The following is a 22,091-nucleotide window of genomic DNA, read 5'->3' as shown; positions in this document are numbered from 1 at the left end:
TTAGAAGTCAGGAGTGTGCTGCTAACTAAGCCTCCCTCCTCTGTCATTAGCTTTTACGTTGGACCCACAAACAATTAAAAAATAACTGCCAGCCCAGAGGTCCTCTCCTCTAATTAGCTCTAAGAGTCCTGCCAGGGAGAGAGGCTGCACCTCAATTACCGCCCCTTCCTCCAGGCTAGTTAGAAAAGACAGGCCCGCAGGCCAAGCAGGGACAATTAAGAAAAAGGCGGCAGGGGTAAGAGGGGACAAAGAGGCTGCAGGCGTCCCTTGGGACCAGAGCGGCTGGCCAGCCCACACCAGGCAAGGTGCTGGTGGCCGCTAGGCTGGAGGGGCCTCTGCAAGGAAGAGGCTTAGAGCGGTAGACCCCCCAAAGAGTGCCAGGGGCCACATGGCCAGCATCCCACAAGGGGCAGGGCGTTCACCCCGGGAACAGCATGGAGGCCTGGGTCCCGGCCCAGGCCTGGCAAGTCAGACTGTCTGATGGTGGGACCCAGGCATTGCTCTTCTGTCAATAAGCTCTCTGGGTGATTCCTGCTTATCCACAAGACAGAGAGTCTCTGGCCTCAGCAGGGTGAGAGAGGAGTTATTTAGAAGCTTAGTCATGTCCGACTCTTTGTGACCCCATGGACTGTAGCCCTCTGGGCTCCTCTGTCCACGGGATTTCCCAGGCAAGAACACTGGAGTGGGTTGCCATTTTCTTCTCCAAGGGCTGTTCCCGACCCGGGAATCCGGCCCACGTCTCCTGCATTGGCAGGCAGATTCTTTACCACTGAGCCACCTGGGAAGCCAGAGGGGAGGAGAAACAGTATTAAATGCAGCTTCTGGCTCTAGGGCAGGACTTCTATGAGCTTTGGGCACTCTTGCCTTCATGAGTCCCTTCATCCATTAAAAAAAAATAATAATTTAAAGCTTTTTATGGCTGTGTTGGTATAAAGATGAATATAACCCAGGCTGTGTTACTTTTATTTTCCCTTTCTGATTTTAAAAGGAATTAGAACATTTTTGATGAGTCTCTAGGAGTGTCCTGGGGCCCAGGCACCATCCTCTTGGGCCAATGAGCAAGTTGGCCCTTGTTTTCCTCTAGAGGCCTCATCATCCCCTTCCTCCTCTAGGGGGTTTCCTCTCTTCTCCCAGCCTGCCCCTCCCAGCACCCCCTTTATGGCGGGAGCAGAGATGAAGGCGGAAAGAGGATGAACAGCTGGCCTCAAAGCCTGAAGCCTGGACTCAACACAGCTCTCCTGCTCCCTCATTGACCTTGAGCTCATTGTTTACCATCTCCGTGGGCCTCCATTTCCCCATCTGTTAAGTGGGACCAATTCTGCCTCCTGCTGTGTCAGAACAATGGTGCAAGCTCATTAGTAAGCTCTTTGGGCTCTTGGGAAGATAGAGAAATACCAAGCAATTTTGTTATTTAAGAGGCATGGAGCTGGGGCTACACCATCACAGGCCTGCAGAGGCCTGGTGGGCCCGAGGGCGAAGCCGGCCCTGTGTTAAGGCAATAGGGAGTGGTGGGGACTGCGTCAAACTCCAGCCAGTTACTGACAGTTGAGAATGTGAGTCCAGTGTTACCAGATGATCTGATGCCTCCTTAAGGAAAGCCAGACACTGGGATTTTAATGTGAGCTTTTCCTTCTGGCTTAAAAATGCATATATTGGTAACAAGAATTTTTAAATGTGACACTTTCACGGTTGCAGTCACCATTTGTAGTGATTTTCGAGCCAAAGAAAATTAAGTCTGTCCCTGTTTCCATTGTTTCCCCATCTATTTGCCATGAAGTGATGGGACCAGATCCATGATCTTAGTTTTTTGAATGTTGAGTTTTAAGCCATCTTTTTAACTCTCCTCTTTCATTTTCATCAAGAGATTCTTTAGTTCCTCTTCACTTTCTGCCTTAAGGGTGGTGTCATCTGCATATCTGAGATTATTGATATTTCTCCTGGCAATCTTGATTCCAGCTTGTGCTTCATCCAGTCCAGCATTTCACATGATGCACTCTGCATATAAGTTAAATATGCAGGATGACAATATACAGGTTTGACGTACTCCTTTCCCAATTTGAAACCCGTCTGTTGTTTCTTGTCCGGTTCTGATTGTTCCTCCTTGACCTGCATATGGGTTTCCCAGGAGGCAGGTAGAGTGGTGTGCTATTCCCATATTTTTAAGAATTTTCCATGGTTTGTTGTGATCCACACCGTCGAAGGCTTTGGCATAGTCAATGAAGCATAAGGAGATGTTTTTCTGGAATTCTCTTGCTTTTTCTATGATCCAATGGATGTTGGCAATTTGATCTCTGGTTCCTCTGCCTTTTCTAAAACCAGCTTGAACATCTGGAAGTTCACGGTTCACACAGTGTTGAAGCCTGGCTTGGAGACTTTTGAGCATTACTTTACTAGCGTGTGAGATGAGTGCAATTGTGCGGTAGTTTGAGCATTCTTTGGCATTGCCTTTCTTTGGGATCAGAATGAAAACTGACCTTTTCCAGTCCTGTGGCCACTGCTGAGTTTTCCAAACTTGCTGGCATATTGAGTGCAGCACTTTCACAGCATCATCTTTCAGGATTTAGAATAGCTCAACTGGAATTCCATCACCTCCACTAGCTTTGTCCATAGTGATGCTTCCTAAGGCCCACTTGACTTCACATTCCAGGACGTCTGGCTCTAGGTGAGTGATCACATCATGGACTATCTATTTGCAATCACATAGTGCAGTATTGCCTGATATCGATCCCAAGCAAGTTTTTCATCTCACTAAGCTTTTTTTTAATGGATTATTTATTTATTTATTTTTGGCTGTGTGGAGTCTTCATCGCTGAGTGGGCTTCTCTCGTTGTGGCAAGTGGGGGTCACCCTCTTGCTGTGGTGCACAGGCTTCTCGTTGCACTGACTTCTCTTGCTGTGGAACCTGGGCTGCAGGGCACACGGGTTCAGTAGTTCCAGTTCCCGGGCTCTGGAGCACACAGGTTCAGTAGCTGTGGCACGGGCTTAGCTGCTCTGCGGCATGTGAGATCAGACCAGAGATCAAACCTGTGTCTCCTGCATTGGCAGGTGGGTTCTTTATCACTGAGCCACCAGGGAAGCCCTCATTGAATGGTTTATTGATAGTTCAATAGCAGTATTGATAGTTCTGTATCGATCAGTTTCTTTATCAATAAAATGACATAATAGTAGTTCCTATCTGCTAGGGTTCTTTTTATTCATTCATTCATTTGGCTGCACTGGGCTTTAGTTACAGGATGCGGGGTTTTTAGTTGTGGCAGGTGGGATCTAGTTCCCTGACCAGGGAACCCCTGCATTGGGAATGTGGATTCTTAGCCACTGGACAACCAGGAAAGTCCACTGGTAGTGTTCTCGTAAGGATGCGAAGAAAACATCCTAGGCCCGTGGGTGCAGCGCAGGAGGAACACGCGTGATGTTAGAAAAGCGTAACAGTAAGCACCCTTGAGGTGAAGGAGCCGTTTTGTATTTTGACTGTGGTGGTGAGTCCATAGACCTACACATGGGATGAAATTGTACACAAGCAAATACGCCAGTGAGTATGAGTTAATTTGCCCTTCGTACTGCCCATGGGGTCCTCTCCGGGCAAGAATCCTGGAGTGGGTTGCCGCTCCTTTCTCCAGTGCACCACTCTTGTCAGAACTCTTCACTGTGACTGGTCCTGCACAGCGCGGCTCGTAGCTCCATGGAGTTACGCAAGCCCCGTCATGGAGTTACGCAAGCCCCGTCATGGAGTTACGCAAGCCCCGTCACCACAAGGCTGTGATCCGTGAGGGGAAGATGGGGGGATTATCCACTGTCAGCATCCTGGTTTTGACTCCACTCTTTAGTTTTACCAGATGTCACCACTGGGGGAAGTGGGGTCAGGGGTACAGAGGCTTCTCTGCGTATCTTCCCCCTCTCCCTCTCTGTATTATTTCTTAACAATTGCATGTGAATCTCCAATGACCTTAAAAAATTTTTCAATTGCAAAAAAAAAAAAAAAAAAAGAAAGGAAAAGGCTTTAGCTGTGCTTTAGTAGCCTGTGAGCGATGTTAACCAGAATCCCTTATTACAAGAAACAGTGGCACCCTTTAGGCACCAGGCAAGTGCCCAGTCATGGTCCCTGAGGCCACCCGCCCACACAGATGGGCCCATTCAGGAAGCCTCAGGTGAGGCCGAGAAGGGAGGCCCCTCACTGCCCAGTGCTGTCCGAGAACGCATCCAGTGTGGACGTGGGACAGAATTTGAGCCTCCTCAGACGGTGCCGCGGTTGGCTGTCCCTAGCAGGCTGGGTTTTGACTTAGAGCTGCTGAGAGACACCCAGGCCCTCAGCCTCTCCCCTCCTCCAAAACCAGACCCTCCAATGGTCCATAGCGTGTTCCAAACTTCACACACAGCCAAGAATGTGCGGCCCACTCCAGAAGCCACCATCCACTCCCGAGTCCCCGAGGCTGTGTCGGGACCGGGGCCAGGGCCTCTCCTTGCCCACCCCTGGGAGCAGCAGACCGCTGGCACATTAGAGATGGATTTTAATTTTATTTTAACAAAATAGCTGTCTCCACTGGAAGAAGCATCAAGCGCCAAATAAGGACCCGTCTTGAGCGGAATCACGTTGAACAGACCTCCGTGCTGTCATTGATTTTCCAGGAAGAAAAAAATTGCCTCTGGCTACTAAACCGAATTAGTAGTCACTGATGACCAATTATTTTAGCCCGCTGTGAACGGAGAGCCGCACTAAAATCCGGTTTGTCAGACCCAAGGCTCCCTTCTCAAACACCTTTCAACAAATGTGTACCTCGTGTCCCTCAGAAGCTTCCTACAGCTTCCTCCCTTCCGCCAACTTCTCCAGCTCCACAAAGTTTTAATGAGCAGCAAAGATGAAGATGGGTTTGCCATGAAAGGGGCCCCCTCTAATCCACTAGAGCCCTCCTCGGCAGAGAGGAGCCACGGCGGCAAATCAGAGCTGTCAGCCCTCTCTGCACCCCCACACGCAAAGTGCCAGTCTAATGTTTGCAAATGATAATTTCCATTGCCCTTGCTCGGCCCCGGGTGCCGCCACGGGAGGTCAACCCCTGGTCTGGGGGTTATCAATCGCAAAGCAGTAGAGGAAGACGGGCCGGATGCAACTAATTGGAGGTTTCTCCCTACCCCGAGTAGCTGCTGCTTTCATTTCATTTTATTCCCCATTTTCCGCTCGACCAGACTGAGTTTTGATACGGTTTTGTTGTCAGCGGGAACGCCAGGGTGGCGAGGATCTTTTCCGAGAGGGTCCTGCCAGGTTATCAGCAAATAATTTGTTGAAGCCCTTCACGGCGCCCTCGCTGGCACAGATCACTCGGAGCCTAACTGTCACGACCCCGGGGTCTTCAGAGCCGGGGAATCTGGATGGGGTGCTGGCTCCGCCCCCCGGCCACCCCGTGTCCCTGAGCAAACCTCGGGCCAGTCACTTGATTTCTCTGCATGTCATTTTCCACACCTGAAGGCAGGCGTGTTAACCCTCCCTTTCAAGGTTATGGAAGAGGCAGGGGGACTGCAGTTGGAAGTGCAGCCAGCGGGCTTGGTGTAGGAAGTGCTCATTAAAAACCGGGAGGCAGTTTTGAATGCCTGTTACTCTCCGATGCCCATCGGGCCACTCTAGGGCTGCGAGGCGCGGTGCCAGCCAGGCCCGATCCCTTGTCTTCGTTCACACTGAGCCCCCTCTCTGGAGCCTCCTTACTCATTTCTCCACCCAGTCAGCTCCTGCTCATCCGCAAAGACCCACCGAAAAGCTCAGAGGAGACGTCCCTGGTTCCACGTTCGTGCGTGCTACGTTGCCTTAGCGGTGTCTGACTCCGAGACCCTAGAGATTGTAGCCCGCCAGGCTCCCTCTGTCCATGGGATTCTCCAGGCAGGAGTATTGGAGTGGGTTGCCATTTCCTTCTCCAGGGGATCTTCCTGACCCAGGGATCGAACCCGCATCTCTTATGTCTCCTGCATCGGCAGGCAGGTTCTTTACCACTAGCGCCACCTGGGAAGCCCTCGGTGTTCCACGCCCTTGCTCAATTAACCGTTCTCTCCTCTGAGCGCCTATGGCTGTGTGGACACTGGCAACTAGCTCTCTGCTCTGCAGGGGGAAAGAGCTGCAGGGTGAATACGCTCAAAGACCTCCCAGGCAAATGCAACATATCATCCAGTGGCTGCGTGGTCTTGGGAAAGACAGTGAACTTTTCTGGGCCTCAGACTTGTCCTCTGTGAAAAGAGGGTATTAGTATCTGTTTCTAGAGATATTGTCTTAAGGATACAAGAAGCAGACAGAAGTGTGAGCAGTGGTGGATCTCAGCCCTTCTGCAGCAGGCCCCGAAACCCCAGGGTGCAGAGAGCACGTCCCCACATCTCACAGAGCCTGGCCCATCACGAGGAGCTGGTTAATGCTCCTGGGTGCGCCAGGTGGACGGATGGACACGCGAGTAAGTGAGCACAGAGTCGAGGTCTCATTCACAAGGTGTGTAGCCCTTCTGCTCTATCTTTCCTCCCCCTGAAATGGCCTTGGATCCTCAAATCCTATTCCCTTCCACTAATTCACTCCGCCACCCCTGGCAACGGCTCCAAAGTGTGACTGTCACCATGCTCTCTCCCCTTGCTCATAAACCATCCATAGCTCCCTAGTATTATGGCCAAGACTTTCTGTGATGACTCCTACTTCCTCAGTCTTCTCAGTTTTTGCTTTTAAAACAATCTTGAAAGTGAAAGTGTTAGTCACTCAGTCTTGTCCAACTCTTTGTGACCCTGTGGACTATAGCCTGTCAGACTACATGGAATTCTATCCATGGAATTCTCCAGGCAAGGATAAAGCACTGGGTTACCATTCCCTTCTCCAGGGGATCTTCTCAACCCAGGGACTGAACCAGGGTCTCCTGCACTGCAGGCAGATTCTTTACCATCTGAGCCACCAGGGAAGAGTCCAACAACTTTTCAGTTCAGTTCAGTCGCTCAGTTGTGTCCAACTCCTTGCAATCCCATAGACTGCAGCACACCAGGCTTCCCTGTCCTTCACTCTCTCCCAGATTTTGCTCAAACTCATGTCCATCGAATCAGTGATGCCATCCAACCATCTCATCCTCTGTCATCCCCTTCTCCTCCTGCCTTTGATCTTTCCCAGCCTCAGGGTCTTTTCCAATGAGTCAGTTCTTTGCACCAACTTTATTGAGGTACAATTTACAGATAATGATGTGGTCCATGTTTAATTTGATGAAAAATCTTGACAAGTTTATACAGCTGGGCACCCAGTGAAGCCATAGCATGTTTCCGTCATCCCAGAACCGACCCCCCACCATGCCCCTTGTGGCCAGTCCCTTTCCCCGCCTCCAGCAGGACCCCTGCCCTGACCAAGCTCCCCAGCACTGGTGTGGACCTGCTCTGATTCCTTCTGGCCTCTCCACAGATGCTTATTCATGGCCAGCCTGCTTCTTCTCTCTCTCCGGGCTCCAAATTGCCTCTAAGTGCCCCCAACCTCCATCCCCAGGCCTCCAGTACACTGGGGGGACCTTTCCAGCATCACATGTGAGAAATGAAGTATTTCCTGCTGTATCAGTAAACAAGGATGTCACAGCCATCAGCGATTGCAGCTCCAATACAAGCCCCTGAGCCCCAAGGGCACTCAGAAAGGAGAAGCGTACCTGCCACTGCCCACCACCAGACTGCAGCCACTCCCTACGGTGAGCCTCAAGGAAGCTCAGGATGTGAAAAATGCAGGGTGCTAGCCCCAGAGAGCTGAGATGCATATGAAAGGAATGCCTTCAGCGAGCCCAGACTCTTGCATCTTCCTACATAGAAAAGCACGAAATTCCTTAACTTGAGATATTTCCTTTAGTTAACAATAACCATTTGATGTTCAGACTACCTGCCCTTTAAAAACTTCTATATGACCTGGCTCCTCCCCTCGCCTCTTAGGAGCAGTTCTCTCAGGGTTACCTGAGATGCTGTCTCCCGGACATGAAGTCCTAAAAGTTCCCACCAAATAAAACATAACGCTCAGCTTTTCAGTTGTGACTGTTTTTTTGAGTCACCACAATGAGTCACTTTCGAGCGTGCTTCTCAAGATTCATTATGAACGGGTCTGAGGGCCCCAGGTTTCCCTGGTTGACTGGGCTCTCAGGGGACCCATGTTCAGCCTCATCTTCTGCTTCATGGGTCCCCTAATTCATCCCTCTCCTGACTGCACCCTCTGTTCTTGGGAGGCAGGGAGGAACTGCCATTGCTGCCCCTTTCCAGAGCCAGGATTCACTCTGACATGCCAGCTTCAACACCTGAGCGCCCGAGTCAGAGGGAGAGAGGAATAAAGAGGTCCATGGTGGGGCCTCAGAGCCTGAACCCCTTCTGTAGGACTCAGGCCACCCCTGTGTCATCACTGGGCTCCCCAAGGGAAAGCTCATTTCTGCCACAGACCTCCCTCCTGGCGTTGAGGAGGTCAGTGTCTCAGGAAGATGGTCTTTAAAGGCTTCTGGGGCCATTCAGCATTTTTATGAAGTGCAGATTGTCCCAGCCTGGATGCACAGTGAACAATCCAGCCACAGTCCCTGCCACGTGGGGCTCAGAGCTTAATCAGAAAGGCAGACACTGAATCCATCCGTTGATCACTGAAAAAAAAAAAAAAATTTCCCAAGTGCAAAGAGCAGCTAGGAAGGCAAAGTTGGCAATGCTAAGGGAGGTCTTGGGGAGGGACCTGGGGGTAGGGGCGGGACATCTCATTGAGACCAACACCTGAAGGATGGGACGGAGTGACCAGGGGAAGGTGGGGAGGCTCCTGGGGGAATATGGGTACAGAGATGGCAGCCCGAGGCCAGGGCCTTGGAAGACTGTGCCCAACACCAAAGGGCAAAGAGAAGCCAGGTCAGGTGCTGAGGGAGACAGCATCAGACTCACGTGGTTGGAAAGGCCTCAGTTCCTATGTGGAGGGGAGGGTCTGGGGACCTGGCCAGAGTGTAGCCAGGCCTCCGGATTTGGCCTCTGTCTGCAGTCAGCTAGCCGGCAGCCCCGTGAGCCTGTTTGGAAGTGGGTTTGCATTCTCTTGGCTGAAGACAGTGTAGCCTGAGGGGTGTGGGTATGGGTGTGGGTGGGGGTGGGGGTCCGGGCTAGGCTGCCGAGTGTGCTGTGTGACCCTGGGCCAGCCATTTGACCTCTCTGGGCTTCAGCCTCCCCACTCCCACCTTTCCCATCTCATTTAGTGAGGATAAATAATTGAGATCTTCTCAGTGAATCCCTTCCAGCTCCTCAAAAGAGAGCTGCAGTTTGGCTGGCTGTAATTGTGACCACAGGGGCTCTTGGCCTGTGGCAAAAATCATTCATTCTGGGGTGGAAAAAACGTCTTTTTATTGTAAAGAACTACGTTTATTTTAAAACAAAAAAGACAACCCTGAACACGTTTTAATGTAGCAGCAAAAAAAAAAAAAAAAAAACAAATAGTTGCAGAAGAAAGTAAGAAAAATGGCTCCTCCTAAAGGTGCATCTGGACTTCCCCAGTGATACAGTGGATAGGAGTCTGTCTGGCAATGCAGGAGACACGGGTTTGATCCCTGGTCTGGGAAGATTCCACATGCCTTGGAGCAACTAAGCCCGTGCGCCCCAGCGACTGAGCCCAGGTGATGCAACTGCTGAAGCCCGTGCTTCTCAACAAGAGAGGCCAAAGCAATCAGAAGCTCTTGCCCCTCAATAAAGAGCAGCCCCCACTCCCGCATCTAGAGAGAGCCCACGTGCAGCAACAACGACCCAGAGCAACCAAAAATAAATCAACTGATTTTTTTAAATGCAAAAAAAAAAAAAAAGATGCATCCTGCAACGGCCAAGTACACAGGAAAACGCTGAAACTTGGCTTCAAACAGTGGGGCCCAGAAGGCCTGACCACCCTCATCTGATTATGATGAAAGAGGCAAAAAGCAAACTGCCTGGCTAGTTCCGGTGTGATGTTGGCAGAGCTGTGCGTGGGGGGGAGGGGGAGAGGGGAGAGGGGAGGAGCTTGCATCCTGACCCCGATTCTGACCCAGATTCATCACCCTGTCACTGACCGTGGCCCTGGCCGAGTCCCATGACCTCTCAGATGTGGGTTTCTTGTTTTGCTTTACTTGTTGCATAAGAATCACAAGGTGGTTCAGATGGTAAAGCATCTACCTACGACGTGGGGGACCTGGCTTCCACCCCTGAGTTGGGAAGATCCCCTGGAGAAGGAAATGGCAACCCACTCCAGTACTCTTGCCTGGAAAATCCCATGGACAGAGGAGCCTGGTGGGCTACAGTCCATGGGGTCGCAAAGAGCCGGACACGACTGAGCGACTTCACTTTCACTTTTCAAGAGTCACATAAAACCAGTAAGTAGACGGGAGGGGAGGAGCCCCTTGCCCCGCCCACCATGTCTGCCCCCTCCCCAAGCACCGTCCTCTGCGGCCTTCCTTACGGTCCTTCACCATCCTTCACACCTGCGTCGATGTACTTACACAAGTATGGCCCTTTCTCCCCAGCTTCTTCCTTTATACTTGACCTACATCTTGGAGATCTTCCTGAGTCATTACTCGTATGGCCACTTCATTCTTGCTAGCAGCTTCATTATATTTCCTGATAAATGTGCACAAGTGGGAGGGGCAAGGGTCTTCAGAACGTGAGCGTCCTTGACTTTTTCACAGCTACTCTGAGGGTCAGCTGCTTTCCCAGCCCCTTTTCTGAGTGAAGTCTCAGGCCATCCGTGGCTTTTCTGCTCACTTGCAATCACAAAAGGCCAGCTCAGTGCACTGGTTAATACGTCTGGCCTAGTGTAATCCTCACATCACAACTTCCAGCTGCACTGGGAGGACAGTCTCTTTCCTCCCCGCCTTGGAGGCTCAGCGGGAAGGGGCAGGGGGTGAGCTGCCCTCTGGGACCCCTCCTTGGCTCCCCACTCCTCTTCTCCAGCGTGGGTGGAGGGCGTTACAGGAGGGCCTTCTGGTATTAGTACATTGCCCGATTTGTTCTAGTAATATTTCACTTAGTATTCGTTCTCTTTTTTTTTTTAGTTTTCAAGCATAACTTTATTTCATTTCTTTAGGCTCCTTTTTTTTTAAGTTGGAGTGTAGCTGCTTTACAGTGTTGTGTTAGTTTCTAGCTGATAGCAAAATGGATCAGCTATACGTATACATATATCCTGGCTTTCCTGGTGGTTCAGTGGTAAAGAATCCACTGGCAATGCAGGAGCTGCAGGAGATGCAGGTTTGATCCCTGAGTCGGGAAGATCCCCTGGAGGATGGCTTGGCAACCCACTCCAGTGATCTTGCCTGGAGAATCCTATGGACAGAGGAGCTGGTGTACTACAGTCCATGGGGTTGCAAAGAGTCAGACATGACTGACGTGACATAGCACATATACATATAGCCCCTCTTTCTTGGGTTTCCTTTCCATTTAGGTCACCACAGAGCTAAACAGGTTCCCTGTGCTATACAGTAGGCTGTCTATTTTATACCTAGCAGTGTATATATGTCAATCCCAGAACCCTAAATTTATCACACCCTCGAGTAGTCTTTCATTTGCCCTTCTAAGTGATACTGACCAAGACATTTTCCTTCTCTTGATTTGGGATCATAGCATGATGTGGGAAGTTTTTTATAAAAACTTCTGGAAAGCCCTGGAATACTGTTCTCAGCAAGGCTAGGAGGTCGCACATGTGAACATACCTTGGTCTGGTACCCGTGGCTCTACTAACATTTTATATATGCGCTTCAGTCAACTTTGATCTTTTATATTTTCCTAGATAAATCGCCTATTTTGTTTTGGTTTCACATTATTAGCATGAAGTTATACCTAATACTCTCTTATAATTAAAAGAAACATTTTACCTTCACACAAGGGCAGCTCCATGTTTCATGGGACCAGGAACTTATTCATATCTGGGGGTTCTTTTTAAGAAAAAAAAGTTCAAAATCCTGAATACAAATTTAGGCATAAAACTGAATACTTAATTAGAACGAGAAAAAGAATCAGAACAAATTAAAATTTTAAATAAGCTGACAAATATCATAAGCCACAAAATCCAGAAAAATAACACATTTTTAAAAAATTAATTTCCTGCCACACCCTGTATTCATTTTTCCCCTACATTTTTTGGCTCCAAACTCTTTAATCATCTCTTTGTATGACAGTAATATTGTAATGTTTTTTCTATAAAGTTGGAAAGCTAGTTCATGCATGCTCGATTGCATTTTGAGAAAATATTTTACTTGGAAATAATTATAAAGCCACAGGAAGTTGTAAAAATAGTACAGAGAGATCCTGTTTACTCTTCACCCTGTTATCCCCTATGATAAAATCCTATGTAACTATAGTGCAATATCAAAGCTAAAAACCTGGGACTTCCCTGATGGCCCAATGGTGAAGAATCCGCCTTTCGAGGCTGAGGACACCGGTTCGATTCCTGGTCTGGGAACTAAGGGCCCATGTGCCGCAAGACAACTAAGCCGTGTGCCACAACCACTGCACCCACGCAGCCCTGAGCCCGTGTGCCACAACTGGAGAGTCCGTGCCCCACAAGAGCTCCTGCACGATGCAGTGAAGAGTCTAAGACCCGACACAGCCAAATTAATTACATCTGAAAAAAAGCCTTAAAAACTGACGCTGATACAATATACAGATTTCATTCAGATTCCACCAGTTTTACTTGCAGTTTGTGTCTGCGTATCTGGCGTCCATGCATTGTATCACATGTGTAGATTTGTGCTACAAATCGAGATACAGAACTGTTCTATCACCTCCAAGACACCCCTTCACGCACCTGTGTAATGATCCCTCTCCCCACCATTCCCTGATTCCTGGGACACTCCAGGAGAGGTGTGTACATGAAATCATACCGTATGTGACCTTGTGCAACTGGCCTCGACATCATCCAAGCTGTTGCTGTATCAATCGTCCTTTCCTTTTTTACTATTGAATGATATTCCACGGTGTGGATGGACCACAGTCTATTCACCCACTGAAGGGTGTTTGGGTTGTTCCCAGTTTGGGGATATTACAAGTATTCCAGCAATGAACATGGGTGTATAGATGTCTGTGTAGACACCTCAGTTTCCATTTTTCAGGAATAAATGCCCAGGAGTACAACTGCTGGGCTCCTACGGTAAGTGTAGGTTTAGTTTTTCAAGAAACTAGCAAACCATTTCCCAGAGTGACTGTGCCACGTTATCCTCTCTCCAACAGTGTGGGAGAGGTTTGGTTTCTCTGTGTCCTTGCCAGCACTGAGCATTGTCACTGTGGTTAGTTGCTCAGTTACGTCCGACGCTTTGCAACCCCGGGCACCATAGCCCACCGGGCTGCTCTGTCCATGGGATTTCCCAGGTGAGAATACTGGAGTGGGTCGCCATTCCTTTCTCCAGGGAATCTTTCTGACCCAGGGATCAAACCCAGGTCTCCTGCACTGCAGGCATATTCTTTACCCTCTGAGCCACCAGGGAAGCCCCTCTGTCACTACACGCTCCTTATTTTACTTGCACTGATAGGTGTGCGGCGACATGTCATCAGGCTCTCAGTTTACATTTCTCCAATGGCGAAGGATGTTACTATTTTTTCCTGTACTTATTTGCCATCCATATACCCTCTGTCTCTTCGTGTTTTGTCCTTTTTCTAATACAGTCATTTGTTTGTTTTCATTTTGTTTTATTGTTGAATTTTGAGAGTTTTATATACAGTCGAGATAGGAGTCCTTTGTCAGATACACGGTTTGCAAATATTTTCTCCTACTGATGGTTTACCTTGTCATATTCTCAAGAGGCTCTTTCAATGAGCAAAAGTTCTTAATTTAGAGGAAGTTCAATTTGTCTTTTTTTTTTTCCTGGATCATGCTTTTGGTGTCAAGCCTAAGAACGCATCGCCTAGCCTACCCCTAGGTCCCAAAGAGTGTCTCCTATGTTTTCTTCAAAAAGTTTCACAGTTTCACATTTAACTCTATGCTCCATTTTGAGCTAATTCTTGTATAAAGTACGAGACTTGGGCCAAGAGGTTTTCTTTGGTTTTGTCCATGGTGCCCAGCTGTTCCATTGCCATTTGTTAGAAAGACTATCCTTCCTTCCCTGGATTATAATTTCCATCAATTTACTCTCAGTTTTATTACAACTCACATATAGCTTGATTTACACTACCCTGACTTATGAAAAGTTTATTTCCTAAAATGTTCACCTAATCTTTCTTTCTCTAATTCCCTCCTTCTCGCCCCCTCCTTTTCAACAATGCATAATTATTGAGAGCAAACCGTTCCCGCTGTCATTGGTATCTGATGGTCGAGAGCAGTTATAGACCAGTGACAAATACACAAGAGGGCTTCTGCAAGGGAGGGCACCAGGCAAGGGCCGTTGGAAGATGGACCAGTCAGGGGCAAGCCCTCTGAGGAGGTGACCCAAAAGTTGAGACCTGTAGGCAAAGGAGCTGCTGAGGGTCTGAGAGGAGTTTGGGGAGGGGAGGCTTTGCCAGATTCCGGCAAGGACTCTAGATTGAGTCTAAGAAATGGGAGACTGCCGAGGGCATTTTAAGCAAGAGATGATGTGATACAATTTACGTCCTGGGTTTTCGCCATGTCCGACAAGCCTCTCCGCCTTGTGATCCGATTGAATGAGCCGGAACAAAAATGGGCAAAACCTGCTGGACCTCCACCAGGCAGTCAGGCCTGGGCTGTTGTAACTTACAAGCTTGTCAGCTCAGGTTTGTTAGCTCCTCTCCTGCTCGAGCGCCCCGCCCCTGCCTCTTTCCAGCAATAAGAACCGCTGGCCAAAACAGGACACAAAGACGGTCAGCGAGGCTGTGGGAGGGCCGTGAGGGCGGGTTTGCGGTGGTGTGGGCAGTGGAGGCTGCTGGAAAGATAGCTTTTCTGTTGTGAAAGGCCTCTTGGGGTAGATCTTACGAGATTACGCATCTCGTGTCATTAGAAAGCACGGCTATAAATTAGGCTGCTCAGAAGCATGGGGTGTGTAATAATTAAGTAATAAAAGTCGCCGCAGGGGTAAAGGAACCAGAAAACAAAGAGCCGCTGTTTGTAGACGCGCTGCAGGCTACTCTGGAAAGAGATCTCTGAGCTCAAGTGGCATTTCAAAGCCGAGGAAGCGCCACTCAAAAGGAGTCCCAGGTCAGCCCGGTCCCAGAGAAGTCTGCCCGGAAGGTGGGAGAGCTGGGGGTGGGTGTTTAGGGTCCAGTCCAGCTCTATGTCTGTTTCTGGGGCCACAAAATCCAACGCTTGGAGGGGCCCAGCAGGCAGTGGAGTGCAGTAGGGAAGGGAGAGGACTTGGGCTAAATGACACCTGATACTCAGCTGCGGCCAACTGTTGCCACATAGGAAGGCAGACCTATGTGATAAGAACATATACATCTTCAGGACAATCTGGGAAAGCTGGGTTGTTTTTTTTTTTTAATGTAAAATTTCCGAATTTTTAAGGGCCGACAACAATTTCCAAGACTTTAAATACCACTGTGCAGGCCGTATAAAACACAAAGCCAGGGGGTTTCCCTGGAAGTTCAGTGGTTAAAACTCTGCACTTCCAATGCAGGGGGCAGGGGTTCAATCCCCTGTCGGGGAATTAAGATCCCACATGCTGCAAAGCAACGCAGCCCCCCTGCCGCCACTACTGAGCCCACAGGCCACAACTAGAGAATCTGCAAGCTGCCTCAAAAGATCCCCACGTGATGCAATGAAGACCCCACGTGCTGCAACTAAGACCCAGCGCAGCCAAATAAATAAATAAAAAGCAGTCCTGGTCCCATGTCTGTCACTTTCAGTGATGGTAAGACTGATAGCTTGGGTAAATTTCATGTTTTGCACATTTATCACAATAAGAACAAATTGATCCTGTGGTTCAGCTGCTGCAGCCTAAGCCATCCATTGTAAAGTTCCCTGTCAGCCTTCTACCTAATCATCGCTTATTACCTAAATCCATTATTTCATTAGGAGTCACAAGGTAATGATGCTCTTCCCCTCAATTCTGTCCTTCCTCCTGTGTCTTATTAGCTTTGGTTCTTCTAGAAAGCACTTTCCCTCATCACCTATTAGGTTGCCTTGAGAGAGCCTCACACACAGCTCTGCCCCCACTCTTCTGGGACCTGACCCCCTCATCTGCAGTATGAGCGATAGTAGTAACAGTACCCACTTCACAGTGTTGTGAGGAGTGGGGTATGCAAAATGTGGTACGCAGGGTGTGTGCTTCTTGGCTGGAGACCCCTGTCAATGAGAATCAGAGCAGAGGCTGAAGGCAACAAAGACAGATTTTACAGTACTATTGCAAAGAGGAAAGTGACCTCAGGATAGAGCTGGGCTCAGTTCTTTATACAACACAAATGGGAATTTCTACCCAAGGAGCAGAGTGGAAGGCAAGTTACTAAGAGGAGACTTCAAGGGTAGGTACGGGATTCTCACTAAACTGCCTTAACAGGACTCTTGGTAAAGGCAAGCCAAGGTGATGAGACATCAGGGGTGGGGGGACTGACTTAGCAGGGTTCTCTGCTCAGGCTGACTTCATCCAGCCAAAGATAGGTCCCGAGGACAAGGCCTGATGGAAAGGAGGGGTCTGAGGAGTCTGTCTTAAATCTGGTCGAGGATAGAGTCTGTCACCATATAAGGCCCAGCACTTGATTGGTGGGCAGTAAACATTTGTTGAATGATTTACAGAAGGCACCCATTTCTTCCATGGCTGCAGAAAGCCAGAAAGAGGCTCTCACAGCCTTGGGGAGGGCACTCTTCCCCGCAGCCCTGATGGTCAGGCAGGCAGCCTCCGGGGAAGGGGGGGTCTCTGGCCCTTCCCAGACCTCAAACCCATCTGACTTCTTCCCCACAGGCCTTCCACCCCCTTCTTTGATCTGCTGCAGCATCGGTACCAGCAGCTGTGGGTGCAGGAACAGAAGGACACCCAGAAAGCCATTAAACTGGAGAAAAAGCATAAGGTAAACACCGTGCTCACCGTAGGGTGGACGCCTGATGGGGTGGGAGGGGAGCAAAGGGGAAGGCCTGAGGAGGGCAAGGCTTTGAGGCTGTCCCACTGTGCATGTTTGTTGCTGGTGGGCGAGGCGAGGTATTGACTGGGCCATCGCGTTGCTCATTGCTGTGCTGAAAGGGTCTTGGTGATGATCAGGTTCAACTTTGGCTTAAGCCCCTAGAGAGGAAGACTCTGATTTCTGCCTAAGGCCCCTCTGGGCTGTCCTCAGCGGTGGGGAGAGTCAGAAGTCAGAGACAACCACTCACAGCAGAGCACATTATTTAAAATAATGTATTTTGAATTAATTAATTAATTCTATTTTTGGCTTCATGAGTCTCCATCGAGGCACATGGGCGTTCTGCAGTCGCCGTGAGCGGGGGCTTCTCTTTGTTGGGGTGTACAGGCTTCTCATTGTGGGGACTTCTCTTGTTGCTGAGCACAGACTCCAGGCACGCGGGCTTCAGTAGTTGCGCCACACAGCCTCAGTAGCTGTGGCATGCGGGCTTAGATGCTCCTTGGCACGTAGAATCTTCCCGAATCTACATTCAATACAGGATCGAACCCGTATCCCCTACACTGGCAGGCGGATTTTTACCCAGTGTGCCACCGGGGAAGTCTCTGTAATAATATTTTAAAAGCAGTCCATGACTAGTTTATTCGTCAATAGCTCAAGAAAGAGCTCACTATGGTAACGACCAGTTTTTTCCAAGGAAGCATTACCGTTACATGCTGCTACTTCATATCAATAGCTCCAGGCCAGAGTCGTGTTTTTAATTAGCAGCTATTTCACAACAACTCAGAGGGCCACAGGTCCATGGAATCCGGAGCCTCCGAGGACACGTCTCCTGAATCTAGAGACAGTCTTATGGCCAGTGCCCCTCCTTTTTCAACAGAGAACCCTGTTCAGTTCAGTTCAGTTCAGTCACTCAGTCATGTCCGACTCTCTGTGACCCCCATGGACTGCAGCACGCCAGGCTTCCCTGTCCATCACCAACTCCCAGAGCTTGCTCAAACTCATGTCCATCGCATTGGTGATGCCATCCAACCATCTCATCCTCTTCCGTCCCCTTCTCCTCTCGCCTTCAATCTTTCCCAGCATCAGGGTCTTTTCCAGTGAGTCAGCTCTTCACATCGGGTGGCCAAAGTATTGGACTGTAGTCAACCGCTATCAGTGGCTCCACCCCAGGTACTGGTCGGGGACTGGTGCCAGCCCAGGAGGTTGTGGCTTTGAGTGGATCGCCGCTTTGGTTGTTGCTGTTCAGTCTCTCAGTCGTGTCTGACTCTTTGCAAACCCATAGACCGTAGTACACCAGGTTTCCTTGTCCTTTACTGTCTCCCGGAGTTTGCTCAAACTCATGTCCATTGAGTCAGTGATGCCATCCAAACTGGGGTCTCAATGACCTTGATGGGCAAAAAAGGGGGTCAGGTTGAATGAGAGCCCAGCACATAGTAAGGGCTTCCCAGGACATAGAAGGGGGCTTCCCTGGTGGCTCAGAGGGTAAAGAATCCACCTGCGATGCAGGAGACCTGAGTTTGATTGCTGGGTCGGGAGGATCCCCTGGAGAAGGAAATGGCCACCCACTCCAATATTCTTGCCTGGAGAATTCCAGGGACAGAGGAGCCTGGCGGGCTATAGTCCACGGGGTCGCAGAGTCAGACACGACTGAGTGACTAACACTTTCACAGGACATAGTAAGCACTTAAAAAGCACTTGTCAAACCAACCACAGAGTTCTTCTGTTCCAAGATTCTCTGTGGCTGTGATGCTTTCTATCAAAGGGCTACAAATACCCAGACCCTCAAAACACTGAGGAGCTGACACGTAGTCTGTTAGGGTTGATGAGATGCTTGATTTACAAGGTCAGATCGCTCCCATCTTAGGAGAAACTGGTCTCTTAGCAGCTCAGGATGTCCTGGGTCTTGGACGGTGATGACCCCAAATGAAATTCCTGGAAACTGGCTTCCATTTAGTGAGCAATCGTCTAGGACCAGACACTCTGCTCAAAGCTAACTCAGCAAATCCTATAAGAACCTGTTTGCTAGGCATCTGTACCCCATTTCCTGCAGTGGAAACTGAGGTTGAGAAAGGTGCCAAGACTCACTTTCATCCTCCTAATTCTGAAGCCCGGGTCATTAAGCCCTGGCGAGGCAGCCTCTCAGCTTTGATTTGAGATGAAGTTTCAAAGCTGCTGTTCTAGGAAGCAGAGGGGAGAGTTGATCCAAAGGGCTCAGAAGTTATCCACAGACACATTAAATAAAATTAATATAATTGATTAACAAAATAAGTCAATAAAAGGGGTTCCCTGCCAGTCCAGTGGTTAGGGCTCCATGCTCCCAATGCAGGGGACCCTGGTTTGATCTCTAGTCAGGGAACTAAGATCCCACATGCTGCATGGCTCGGCCAAAAAATAAATCAATAAAATAAAGAGATGCTATCTTAAAAAAAAAAAGTAAAATAAAAGGGGTTCGATAGGGCGGTGGCGTCTTTGGTTACACTGAGGTCAGCTTTTATTTGTCGGCTGCACCGTCTGACCTGTGTCGCTCTCTCATGCCCCTCTCTGCAGTGGCCCATGCTCTTTGGGTCACTTGGGTACCAGCGCATCGTCCAGCTCATCCACTCCAGGTGTGGAGCTCCAACTCTCTAGCTCTAGGTATAAACAAGAGCCCCCTATTTACCTGCTAACTCCCCTAGGAGGTTTTGAGTTCTGACAAGGTCACAGCTGTGAGCTAAGGTCTGACTGTGCATGGAGTTCCCCAGGGGCACACATTGAATCAGAGTCCCCCTCTGATCCTGCAACTGGGGGCCAGGGACCTTGGGTGAGTCTGCTGGGGTGACTGTGACAACGTATGATAGACTGGGTGGCTTAAACCACAGAAATCCTGGAGGCTGGAAGTCCAAGGTGGGGGTGGCAGCGCCGGTTGCCCTGGAGGCCTCTCTCCTCGGCCTGAAGACGGCTGCCTTCTCACCCCATCCTCACAGACACCCCTGGTGTCTCTTCCGCTTTGTGTAAGGACGTCTGTCCTATTGGATTACAGCCCCATCCTCTGATGTCACTGAGCCTTAATCACCTCCTTAAAGGCCCAGCTCCAAATAACGGTCCCAACTTAGGGCTAGGGCTTCACCATATGGATTTGGAGGGGACACAGTTCAGTCCACAGCAGACCCCGTGAGCTACAGGTCCCTAACCATAGGCTCGCAGCATCTGTTCGTGGGTACGGGGCGTGCAGCTAAGGAGGAGCTGGACCGCCTCTGCGGCTCGAAATCCCACCCACAGAGACCTCAAGGGCTCTCCACTGAGCCCTCTAATTCCTCCTCTCAAAGGAGTCCTCCTTGCTTTTCCACGAGCAGACAATGCTGAGGACCTGCTTCCCAGAAATGGCAACAGCCCCGTCAAATCATTCATTCGTTCAGGCCTGGTGGCATTCCTGGTAACCACCAGGGCTGTCTTAGCTAAGGAGGACACATCCCTGCCCTTGAGGCAGCTGCCTTCCAGAACCCAGAGAGTTCTAGGGTCGAACCAGAAACCAAAACAGCACGCTCTCAGCAGCCCTATGGTCCCCTCCCCAAGTCCACCTGGTCCCAGGCAAGGCCAGGGGTACAGATGCCGTGAAATCAGACTGGGAGAAGGGCCAGAACCAGGGGGAAAGTGCCCCACAGGGCTGCCCCAGCAGGAATCCCAGTCCCTTCATCGTGGCTCCGGCCTCTGCAGGAGCCGGTCACCACCGGGCCTCGGCCTTTCCTGACCTGCAGGTGATCCTCGGGAAGCTCTACGAGACCCGGAGCAGTCAGCTGAGGAAGTACAAGCCGCCCGTGGGGCTGGACACCCTCTGGCACATGCCTCACTTCCAGAAGGTCAGTCCCACCTCCAACTGCCCCTGCCCGCACCCAGCGGATGCCCCCGCTTCCTGTTCCTTACCTGTCCTCTAGATGTGGGCTTCCATGGGCTTCTACCCCTCGACTGGTACGACAATGACAACAACAGCAGCAATGCTAGGAAAAGCTAACCTGTTGGAGCCCTTCCTAAGTGCCGCCAGGGACACCCTGGCCCCGGGGAGGCAGCCGCACAAAGCCACATTCCTGGCCAGACCAGGCCCAGCCGCTTGTTTGAGTTAAACTGCAATTTAGACAATGAAGGGGCCCGTGCCTTCCTGAGCCTAATGCAACTGAACAGGCCGCCAGCGAGGCCTGCCTGCCGCCCTTGATGCGGCGCCCATGTCCTGCCCAAGTGGCCGCCATCAGCATATGTCAGTGGCCATTCGCCCCACTGCCCATCACGCCGGGCTGTCGCCGCACACACGGGCAGGGCCGGGCACAGCGCAGGGGAGCGGGGTGTGCCGGGTGCCACTGGCCTGTTGCCGCTCCCCAGCCAGCCTGGGCAGCGCCCATCGCCTCCCCCAGGTTCCTTCCTTTTCGCTCTCATCCCTCCTGCCCCGTCTCCACACTCGGGCGTTTGGCCCGCAGCCTCCTTTCTAGCCCCTCTTTCTGTCGCCTTTCCTCATTCACTCTTCTTTTTCTGATTTTCCTGACATTCGATGTCTGTGGTGGGGCGGGAGGACAGACATCCTGGGGACCCTGCCCAGGGAGGGATGGGACCCACAGCTCCCTGGGCACGAGATAACCTGCTGGCACTCTGCTCTACAATGCCAATCCCCAGCCCCTCTCAGCCCCTCATCTCTGATTTAAAATCTACCTATAGTTCCTAGGGGTTTCCCTGGTGGCTCAGATGGTAAAGCCGCCGCCTGCAAATGCAGGAGACCTGGATTCAATCTCTGGGTCAGGAAGATCCCAGGAGAAGGGAATGGTTACCCACTCTGGTATTCTTGTCTGGAGAATTCCACAGACCGAGGAGCCTGGCGGGCTACAGTCCAGGGGGCTGCAAAGATTCAGACATGACTGATTGACTAAGCACACACGTAGCTCCCAAGGCAATGGACAAAGGGCTCAGGTGGTCTCCCCTGACCCTGATGGAGCAAGGAAAGGGTCCCTTTCCCTGTCCAACACACCCCACCCAAGTAACACAGATTCCCCTGTGTCAGGAGCCCTGTCTCACCCGCAGGTACCCCCACAGCCTGGCCCAGAGTAGAAGCAGAAATCCAGAAATAAATGAGTTTCTATTTCTTCTTCTTGTTCAATCGCTCGGTTGTATCCGATTCTCTACTACCCCATGGACTGCAA

At 50.4% G+C, this 22,091-nt stretch overlaps 1 protein-coding gene across 2 annotated transcripts in view; it reads left to right on the top strand.

The window, feature by feature from the left end:
- Positions 1–22,091, top strand: part of CFAP77 (cilia and flagella associated protein 77) — a 152,051-nt gene that overhangs the window by 106,785 nt on the left and 23,175 nt on the right. For both annotated transcript variants that reach the window (XM_070380102.1, XM_070380103.1), the window contains exons 4-5: positions 16,779–16,884; positions 20,667–20,768. In XM_070380102.1, the coding sequence (XP_070236203.1) occupies positions 16,779–16,884; positions 20,667–20,768 (208 nt within the window). The remainder of the gene's footprint in view (positions 1–16,778; positions 16,885–20,666; positions 20,769–22,091) is intronic.

This window comes from Bos mutus, chromosome 11 (assembly GCF_027580195.1).
Source record: "Bos mutus isolate GX-2022 chromosome 11, NWIPB_WYAK_1.1, whole genome shotgun sequence".
NCBI classification, from domain to species: Eukaryota; Metazoa; Chordata; class Mammalia; order Artiodactyla; family Bovidae; genus Bos; species Bos mutus.
This window is presented reverse-complemented; position numbering and strand designations above follow the sequence as displayed.